Here is a 10,901-nt window from a genome sequence, read left to right on the forward strand (position 1 = left end):
GCTGGGGGCAGACAGTACAGGAGGTGGACTGTGCTGGGGGCAGACAGTACAGGAGGTGGACTGTGCTGGGGGCAGACAGTACAGGAGGTGGACTGTGCTGGGGGCAGACAGTACAGGAGGTGGACTGTGCTGGGGGCAGACAGTACAGGAGGTGGACTGTGCTGGGGGCAGACAGTACAGGAGGTGGACTGTGCTGGGGGCAGACAGTATGGGGAGGTGGACTGTGCTGGGGGCAGACAGTACAGGAGGTGGACTGTGCTGGGGGCAGACAGTATGGGGAGGTGGACTGTGCTGGGGGCAGACAGTTTTTTGTTTTCGAGCTATCATCTATCTTGCGTTGTTTAGGTCTGATGACTTTCCAAACTTTTAACCTTCCTGACTTTGTACGGCTAGTGCTGGTATTTGTAGCCGGAGCTTTGCCCACAGAAGGCGACCTCCCACCAGTTCTGATCTTTGGTGTCTGATGTTGATTCATTCACAACCTTCAATTATATCTGCAATTACTGATCAGCGGTTCCTCCCCTGTTTTTAATGAGAGCTCGAGGTAGCAGAAGCCTTGATGATCTGGAGACCTTCTCCACCAAGCTCATTACCACAGGTGCCTAGTCTAGAGAATCGGGCAGCTGAGGGGATGGAGCACTCACGTCAAGCGCCCTTAGAGGGCTTATTTCTATTTTGTCATTAACACTTAATCACTCTATTCTGTAACTTTCTCCTAGATTTTGTATGTCAATTCCTTGCATTTTTATATTAGTTTGCTGTCCGTGAATGAGAACACTTCCAGAGGCAGTAAACCTGTACATACCTAGATTAATCTTGCTCTCGGCTGAGTAGTGCGTGCATTGATTCCAGTCTAAGCAATGCTATGGTAGCTAAAGACTTCATTTCTCAGGTGGAAAACTCCTTAAAGGCATGTACACCTTTGGGGGCTTTTTTATTATTATTATTGCATTGTACTTTTTTTTTAAGCTAAAATCATTTTTTCAATTGGTCTTTATTAACAATATGGAACCCTTTTTCTGTACAGAGCGGAGATGCTCTACTAGCTGCCTGTGGATTTTCTGTCATCTGGAGAGCTGACAGGCTCCTTATCTCTGCTCACTGACATTATAGCTCAGTTCTTATCTTACTGATAAGAATGAGGCTTAAATGAGTGTTTATATTATGCCCCTAACAAGTGCGACTGGATGGTGCTACAGAGTAAAATAGAACTGGCTTAGTTGCCCATAGCAACCAATCAGATTCCACCTTTCTTTTTTCACAGCTCCTTTGGAAGATGAAAGGTGCTATGGGCAACTAAGCCAGTTCTACTTTACGCCAGTTTGATACATTTCCCCCTGTTCATATGCTATATTACTGCAAATGAACATCATAAAGGGGGCCCCCAGCTCAAGACCCCCCTGTAGGTAATTGATATGTATAGCGAGTACAAAAACTAGCTTTTTTTTTGTTCCAAGGGCTTTACAACGGAGCAGAAGACACTCATTATGTGTGAAGGAGAGGTGATTTAACCACTTCCCTACTGCCGTATAACTACAGTAGTGTCGTTTTAAGATGGCTCCCTCTCCAGAGAGGAGCGAACGCCATAGTTGGTGGGTTTTTGCTTTAGGGGGGCTGTCGACGTGTCCCAAAATGCCTTTACTATTAAAACATAAATGTATTTGTCCTACATAACAGAGAAAAAAAGATAATTGAATAAAAAGTGATCAAAATACACACGTCAAAATGGTATCAAGGTTAAGATTGCCCCACAAAAAAATGAGCCCTCGCACATAACTATAAAAAAAAAAGTTACCAGAGAGTGAAAACCAAAACCCATAAAACTGTTGTGGATTTGTTTGTTTTTTCCCAATTCCACCTCATTTGAATTTTTTTCCAGCTTCCCACTACATCGTATGCAATATTAAATGGTGCCGTTGGAAAATGCAATTTAATTTGTCCTGAAAAAAAAAAAAGGATAAAAATAAAAGATATGGCTCAGGGAAGGCAGGGAGTGAAAATCCGAAATTTCTCCACCAAGCCTACAGTTTGTGAATATAACCTGACTTGATTGATTATGGTCTCCAAAGCTGGCAATCAAAGTCACAGGTTCTGTTTTGCGCTGCGGATTGCGGACGCCATTCAAGTGAATAGATCGGCATGCGGCTGCCCCACGGTCGTGCCCGTGCATTGTGGACCGCAGCACGGGCCCGGCTGGCACGGGGTTGTCTAGGACGTTATTATTGATGGCCTGTCCTCAGGATAAGCCATCACTAGCTAATCAGCAGGGGTATGACACCCTGAACCCCCACCCATCAGCTGTCCCAGAGTAGCTCCAGCGCCAGGACGTCACAGCTTCACCCATTGTGTAGTGGACAGAGCTGGTAACGGCAGCCGTGCTCCCATTTACTTCAATGGGAGCAGCTCTGCAGTACCCAGCTCCGGTTACAAGACGATGGATGGAGCCGAGTAGTTCTAGCACCGACTTTTAGCAGATTGGTCGAGTGTCGGACTCCCACCGATCAGGTATTCATGGCATGGTCTAAGGATAACTCATCTTGGACAACCCTTTTCTAATCCTTCTTGTGATTTTCTTATTCTCTTTAAAGTATTAAAAGTCATATTCCTTTATTGGATAGCAAACTACTCCACTCACAATTACTGGGGTTGCCGTATCTGTCGTTACTACACTTTCCCCCCCAAAAAAAGGGATCAGAGACCTAACCTTGATTTGAGCTGTCAGACCTGCATGTACGTGGAAGAGGCAGGTGTCCGTGGAGGATTGCGGGGGCGAGAGCTGCAGCAGAATGTCAGATTAACCCTGACCTGTCATTAATAAGAATAATTCACCCTGACAAATGACTAATCCAGGAATGGACACGTGAAGGAGTCTAGCCGTATAATTACCACTATAATGGAGACGCTGGTGTGACAAATCATTGCTGCGTCCGGTTCATTACCAGAGGGTCATCCTGAGCCCACAGGGGCAATGAAACGTGTGTGGTCACCAGATTTCAAATGATGGTAAGGAGCATCTCCACCTCAAAATACCTGGAAGCCCATTTTATGGTCTAGAGATGTGACCCACCTACCCCCCCCCCCCCCCAATTGATCAGCTGATTGAAAGGGCTGGCGAGCGCGCTGCCCCTTAGGGCTGTTTCACACAAGCAAGGTCATCGCGGGAATCGTACTCCGTGTGTGAGCGTGATCCTCCGTTCTGGACCTGCAGTAGCGCACGGCATTATAGTGATTTATAATGTTGTGTGTCTCTGCTTGACCTTACTACAACAGGATCATACTGACCATTTATGTAAGGGCTCGTGTATACTGGGCACCTAGATATCCTGGGCACTAAGGGGGGGGGGCACTGGATGTCCAGGGGGGCATTATTTATACTAAGGGCACTGCAGGGGTTGGGTTAAAAAAAAAATGACAACACACTACATCCATTTTTAATGGCCGTTAAAAACGAATGCAAAAATGCCATTAAAAATGGGTAGATGGCCAGAAAAAGGACCAAAAATGGCCGTGATAAACCGGTGACCGCATTTGTTTCAGACCGGCTCGCAGCACAGGCACAGGAAAGGGCTTACCTGCGCCTCTCCGGACTTGTGAGTTAAGATGGCAGCTCGCATGTGTTCGCGGGCGTACACAGTGAACTGGCCATCACTGACGGTGAAGCCTTTGGTCTGACTGACGACCCAGTCCATGATACCAAATAATTTACACAGGAAATAAGAGGGCATGGCATGGACATGGTCATGTCATGTGACCACAGCCCAGAACGGAAGATCGGAGTAATAAAGGTAAAGGAAATACATTACAAAATTACAGCTGCCTCCATAAATGATTATTTTATAGGATGTTGATGCAAACTGGAAAACCCCTTTAAGAGACATCTGCTGCTTTTGATTGGCTCTAAGATAGGGATGCCCAACCAGCGGCCCTCTGGCTGTTGCAAAACTACAACTACCAGCATGCCCTGATAGCTGTAGGCAGTCCAGGCATGATGGATGGTTGTAGTTTTGAAACAGCCGGAGGGCAGCAAGTTAGGCATCCCTGCTTTAAGAGGACTGCCTAGAGCAGTGATGGCTAACCTCCGGCACTCCAGCTGGGGTGAAACTACAACTCCCAGCATGCTCCATTCATTTCTATGGAGTTTTGAGAACAGCCAAGCAAGTGTGCATCTTGGGAGTTGTAGTTTTACCACAGCTGGCGTGCTGGAGGTCAGCCATCACAGGCCTAGACCATGAATCAGCCCCCTCTAGCTGTTCAGAAACTACAACTCCCAAGAATGCTTCATTCACTTCTGTGGGAGTTAGAAGAACAGCAGAGCATGTTTGCACATGCTGGGAGTTGTAGTTTCACAATAGCTGGAGTGCCTAAGGTTGTCGATCCCTGGCCTAGACTGTATCCACCTCTCTTCTATGAGATTAGGGATGTACAGCCTCTGGATGCAACAAAAAATGTTTTCATCCACTGACAGTAAACGGAGATCTTGAGATAGAAATGAAACATCAAGTGTATTCCAAAGTTGCAGAATTTATCATTAGATAGCGATTAAGGTTTAATTACAAAAAAAACCTGGAAAACCCCCATCGTGCACTCGTCGTCCACCCCCCACATAATGCTAAAATGTGCGCTTTCATCCGCCCCCGTCCGTCCCCGTCAAGGTGACAGCCTGCGGTATGGAATCATGTACAGTTTTCTTAGTTATTCCAATCAGAAAGTGGAAAATTACTTTGGAATTGATCTGATGATTAAAGGCGCACATTAGATGCACCGTGACCCTCGTTATCTGCTTCTTAATTACCGCGCCATGGACCAGCGGATAATGTCACCGAGACTCCCTGAGACGTGTGTGTGTGGGGGGGGGCACTTTTATATCTTCTACTAACAAAGTGTCTGATCATCGCTCCTGGGCGCCCATACATTGACGGATGACCGCTCCTTTACTGGAATACACGGCTGCGGTTCTCGCCCCCTGGAGGGCGCTTGGCGTCGAGTCCCTGGCAGGTGTCTGGTGATGGGGAGATGTTCATCAGAGGGAGACGCCCGGGAACAAGATATTATTTATGCATTATTTGGACGACGGAGATTATAAGCGCAATTAGATCGGCGCTGACATAAATCAGATCTAGAAGGCGAATAAAACCGCACGAGAGAAGGTTATTTGTATGTAAATTCCAGCAGCTGGAGACCGGGGGGGATTTGTATTACTAACAGACTAGACCTGTCACATCCACTCAGTATTACCTCATAGATCTGCCCGTGTGTGAGGTAATGGACCAGCGAATTCTGCTTTTCGCATTTTCTTTAGATACGTATGGAGTGCAGGTGTTTGCCTGTTTATTAGCCACGTCCTTGGGTGGGCTACATCTACGTGGGGGATAATTATCGTAGATGGTTGTTGTCAGACCGAGGAAGGCTTTGAGCCAAATTTTCGGCATTTTTTCGCACTCCGACTCAGACGCCAGCTCCTTTACAAAAGGCTCAGGTATTAGTAATAGGCACTTTGGTTAAATATGTGCTTCATTATGATGTCATATTTTTATGTCAGAGATGGAATCGGTGCATTTCCACTCGGCGACCCTGACTCCACAGCCCTGGTAAGTACGCTCCACTTCACAGGGGCTCATACCGGTTTTTCACGTGCATGATACAGGCTGGAATCACATGTGCAGGTTTTTAAATTTTTCAAAGCCAGAAGTGTATTCGAAAAGAAAGAGAAGTATACATCTCTTCCCTTCTGCATCCACTTCTGATTTTGTCTCTGCGTTCAAAATTGCGTATACCGCCATAGTGTGCTGCACCTGTCTTATCACCCGCACACACTGATGCACCCAGATACAAGAAGGTGAGTCATGTGTATTTTTTATTTCGACTTTTTTAGCCAAAGCCAACATTGGGTTCGAAAGGAATGAGAAATACACTTCTCTTCCCTTCTGCATCCACTTATGATTTTGTCTCTGCATCCGAAATTGCGTATACCGCCACTGGTCTTTTCACACGCACACATTGACGCACGCACACACAAGAAGGCAAGTCATCCGTGTATTTCATTTATTAGTCGAACCATAATGTTCTAATGCAGCAGATACAGAATCAAGTACAAATCTACACAAACGTCTGGCCCCTAATCTAAAGCTCAGGGGTCCGGCGGAATTAGGAATGGCGCGTGGCAGTCTCTGGGGTGGCGGTATGGTCAGGGGTTGAGGCAGTCGGAGCTGTCCAGCGACAGGTAAATCTGAGCTTTGCACTGGAAGGTGCTGGAGGTGTCGGGGAGCAGCTCGCAGCTGTGGAGGTTCGGGGAGACATCTTTTACACACAGAGCCTGCGGAGAAAGAGAAGAGATGATGAGATTTATATAGCACCGACATATACCATAGCGCTGTGACAAGAATGTGGAATATTTATATATAATATAGATAGATGATGGTAGATAGATATACCATGTATACAATTCTCTGAGCTCTGTTACTGCAGGCATGCTCAACCTGCGGCCCTCCAGCTGTTGCAAAACTACAACTCCCAGCATGCCTGAACAGCCTACAGCAGCGCATTGTGGGAGTTGTAGTTTTACAACAGCTGGAGGGCTGCAGGTTGAGCATCCCTGCTCCACAGCATACAAAGGTTGTGAACATGGAGAAAAGATTTGCACCCATTGGGGGGCATTGACTATTATGGACTTGGTTTTTACTTTAAAAAAAAAAGTGGCCAAAATTATGGATAAGTGAATGCTGAAGCTGAGATATGAATAACTTCCCCTATGGAAACCCTTAGTGTAATAGTCTTGAAACAACCAATCAGGATGCTGCTTTCATTTTCCAATGGGTCTCTGGAAAATGAAAGGTGAAATCTGATTGGTTGCTATGGGCAACATCTCCCTGTACTCTCCTGATCAATATTCCCCAGTGAGAGGAGTAGTTAAGTGGTCAAGCAACCAATCAGATTCCATCTTTCATTTTTTAAAGGAGCTGTCAAAAATGAAAGGTGGAATCTGATTGGTCCCTATGGTCAACTAAGCCAGTTCTACTTTACACCAGTTTTATAAATGCCCCCCTTAGTTATCATTTGTAACCTAAAAGAGTCCTTGCACTTAAATTCAGGGCTCAGCAACCTTCCTCCCTCCAGCTGTTGTGAAACTACAACTCCCAGCATACGTACTCACTCGGCTGTTCTTGTAACTCCCACAGAAGTAAAAGGAGGATTCTGGGAGTTGTAGTTTCAGAAGAGCTGGAGGGTGGAGGTTGCTGATCCCTGCTTTTGAGAGTTGTTGTCTATTCCCCCTGACCTCCCGCTTGCACGTGCATGCTCAGTTTGACTGAGCATGCATGTGTTCTTAATGGGGAGAGGGGAATAATCGGCTGCCAGACTCCTCCATCTTGAGATTGATATGAAATAAGAAATGCCTGATCTTTCTTCCCCCAGACATCTGCCATTGGGGGAGTCTTGGGATACCGCCACACACACATAAATGGACGGCTGGTCCCGCCGAAAATCAGCAGGTTCAGCCGACGTTCATCTAACATACGGCTGTAATCACATGTGCAGTTTTTTTGTAGCCAAAGCCAGAAGTGTATTGAATAGAAACTGGAAAAATAAAGGAAGGACTTGTCCTTCTCCTTCTTTCTGGATCCACTTCTCGCTTCGACTCAAAAGACTGCACAGTGTAAAGGAAGACTAACCAGACCCATTAACAACAATGGCAGTTCGGACCAGGCAACCAACCCATAGGGTACAACAGATACTCACCATACTTTTGAGAAGCGCTCCTTGCCGTTGGCTACCAAAGTTGTTCAAGAAGTTGTCTTCCATGTTCTCGGCGCTCTCCCCCGCGTTTTCAGGCTCTGAGCGCCGAATATCCGGAGATCTGCGGATACCGGACAGCAGCCCCGACGCTCTTCCCACAGAGTAGTAGCTGGGGCCGGTGGACTGCTTGTACCAGGCGTTGGCGCGTTGGCAGGAGAGCAGCAGAGCGAGGGCGCTGCATATCACGGTCAGACGCAGCGAAGAGCGAGAGCCTAGAGACAGCATGGCGAAGACGTGGAGCTCTGGGCTGTCGTGAGGAAAGAGTTCTAAAGGAGGAAAGAGTAGCAGACTTTTATAGAGGAGAGGGGTGTGCATGCCAGCTCAGACCGGGAGGGGAGGATGGCGAGGTGGGAGATGACGGGGCGGGGGGGTGGTGGAGGGATGTTGTTATCCTCATATTAAGCCCATGACAGCTCTCTGATCAGTCAGTAGATCTGAGGAGAAGCCCAGGGCGAGGGATATGGAGATGTTCTGCCAAGTGACAGATATCATTTGAATGGTTAGTAAGTGATAAAGAATCAGTACTTCTGATTGCAATATGACAATGACCCAAAAAGCCGGTCTACGCGGTGACAGATGCTGCGTGCACAGCTCCCCAGCTAACCAGAAGTGATTGGGAAGAAGCCGCATAACTGATTCTGTCAAGTGAGAACATATTGGAAACATATTGTGTCCCTGGGAGACACTGCGGCAGATCGCCGTATGTGTGCGCTGTCACGCCCCCCCATCGCAATCTCCCAGACCATTACTCCTCGTATCTCCAATATCAGCTGCCCCCTGATCTGACACTTGCGGATAATCCGACATCTGATGAATCGATTGCTTCTTATCTCGGTCAATGTGCTGTGACTCACAAGATGTTTTTATTTCCGGTAGCATATAGGGCGGCAGACAACGTAGGACATAGAAGCGCTAAACAAAATCCTGCTGTGGCGTCCAGTACTAAAAAGACTGAGCGGTGTGAACGGTGTCCCAGGTTCCTTGACTACAGCATGGGCCCCTCAGAGGAATGTATTTAGAGGTCCCATTATCATTTAAAGGGGTTTTCCTCTGGATGGGCCATCAGTTTCTGATTGGTGGGGGTCCGACACCCGGGACGACCACCGATCAGCTATTTGAGAAGGCACAGGTGCTCGCAGTAGGGCCGCGCCCTTTTCCTGCCTAGTCATGTGACCTAGGAGCAGCTCAGCCCTATAAAAGTGAATGGAGCTGAACTGCAATACCAAGCACAACCACTATACAATGTACGGCACTGTTCTTGATGAGCTGGGAGGAGGGAGCGACGCTCACAGGCGTGTCGGTGCATTCTCAAACAGCTGATCACTGGGGTCCCAAGTGTCGGACTCCCACCGATCAGATACCGATTACCTATCCGGAGGACAGGCCTTCCCTAAAATCTCAGAAACCCCCTTTAAATATGTTTCCCAAGTTATAGATATTGATTCTGTCCTCAGGATAGGTCTGATTGGAGAAGGGTCTGGCAACAGTTTGCAGCAGCCGCAGAGAACAGAGCCGGAAGTACAGCTCCATCCACTGTGTAGTGGCCGTGCTAGGTACTGCAGCTCAGCTACCATTCGTTTGAACTAATGCCATAAGATTACCAGTCACAGACTCCCCAAACCAGTGCCAGATCCTGTGCATCCATAATAGTACCTGCCGCAGTGCCCCCATAACGTTGACCGTCACAAGGCAAAACAACTGTGTCTGCCACAATAATAGTGACAGTCACAGTGTGCCCATTGCAATATCTGATGCAGGGCATAAGGAACAGCTAACTACATTCCCCTTGTATTGGTGTCAACAACTGCACTATGCCAACTCTCCCCATATTATTGCTGGCTGAAGTCATAGTGCCAACCACATGCCCTTTCTTCTTATCTTGGAGAGGTGTCTAGCTGCCAGTCCAAGCATAGACGTAGTGAGGGGTTGACTGGTTGGGTAGACAGGGCGGGCGGTCACTGCTGCCTGCAGAGTGGCACCTACTTCTGTAGCCATACTCCTGCACATGCCAGTATGCACCATCTAATGTGCGGGGAAAGGCACTGCTCCCTGCCGATATTACAGGGCTCCCAATGTCAGTGTGACAGCGTTCAGGGGCTCATTCTGTCCTTCATCCTATTTTATGATTAGGGTTATCCACAAATTGGGATCTGGGACATAGAAACATAGAATGTGTCGGCAGATAAGAACCATTTGGCCCATCTAGTCTCCCCAATATACTGAATCCTATGGATAGCCCCTGGCCCTATCTTATATGAAGGATAGCCTTATGCCTATCCCATGCATGCTTAAACTCCGTCACTGTATTTGCAGCTACCACTTCTGCAGGAAGGCTATTCCATGCATCCACTACTCTCTCAGTAAAGTAATACTTCCTGATATTAGTTTTAAACCTTTGCTGCTCTAATTTAAAACTATGTCCTCTTGTAGCAGTTTTTCTTCTTTTAAATATTCTCTCCTCTTTTACCTTGTTGATTCCCTTTATGTATTTAGCAGTCTCTATCATATCCCCTCTGCCTCATCTTTCTTCCAAGCTATACATGTTAAGGTTAATCTTTCCTGGTAAGTTTTATCCTGCAATCCATGTACCAGTTTAGTAGCTGAACTCTCTCCAAAGTATCCATATCCTTCTGGAGATATGGTCTCCAGTACTGAGCACAATACTCCAAATGAGGTCTCACTAGTGCTCTGTAGAGCGGCATGAGCACCTCCCTCTTTCTACATGGTTCCTGGTATCCCGCAGCACATTTGCCCACAGATGTTGCAGCTGGGCCTCTAGATCCTGCACACATAGGTTGCTGAAGCTGGTGACCCAGCTGGTCCTATAAATGTGCACTTGACAATAAATCTGGTGACCGGGCAGCCAAGGAAGTGTTGCAATATGGAGGAGGCATTCCTGGGAAACCCTTGCTGTGTTTGTGGGCGAGCATTATCCTGCTGAGAAATGCCAGTTGGAAGTCCTGCCATAAGAGATAACACACGTGGTTGTAGGATGTCCTGCACATATCGCTGAGCTGTTAGTGTCCCTCGTCTCTCTACTAGAGGTGACCGATGGGAGAATTCGATGGCTCCCCAGATCATCACACCAACAGATGGGGCAGTGTGTTGCT

General features: G+C 47.2%; 1 protein-coding gene across 1 annotated transcript; it reads right to left on the reverse strand.

Annotated features, from left to right (window-relative positions):
• Positions 1 to 6,028: 6,028 nt before the first annotated feature.
• Positions 6,029 to 8,052, reverse strand: NPB (neuropeptide B). The gene is made up of 2 exons (XM_044299907.1): positions 7,735 to 8,052; positions 6,029 to 6,313 (listed from the first exon to the last, which is right to left on the reverse strand). The coding sequence occupies exons 1-2, from the start codon at positions 8,014 to 8,016 to the stop codon at positions 6,185 to 6,187; spliced, it is 411 nt and encodes a 136-aa protein (XP_044155842.1). The 5' UTR covers positions 8,017 to 8,052; the 3' UTR covers positions 6,029 to 6,184.
• Between the last annotated feature and the right edge of the window lie 2,849 nt (positions 8,053 to 10,901).

The sequence above is a fragment of the Bufo gargarizans genome, chromosome 6 (assembly GCF_014858855.1).
Source record: "Bufo gargarizans isolate SCDJY-AF-19 chromosome 6, ASM1485885v1, whole genome shotgun sequence".
Classification (NCBI taxonomy): domain Eukaryota; kingdom Metazoa; phylum Chordata; class Amphibia; order Anura; family Bufonidae; genus Bufo; species Bufo gargarizans.

Coding starts and splice junctions, on each gene's coding strand:
- NPB (XM_044299907.1), bottom strand. CDS start 8,016: ATGCTGTCTCTAGGCTCTCGCTCTTCGCTGCGTCTGACCGTGATATGC. Junction 6,314..7,734: donor GAGCGCTTCTCAAAAGTATG/GTGAGTATCTGT, acceptor CTTTCTCCGCAG/GCTCTGTGTGTAAAAGATGT.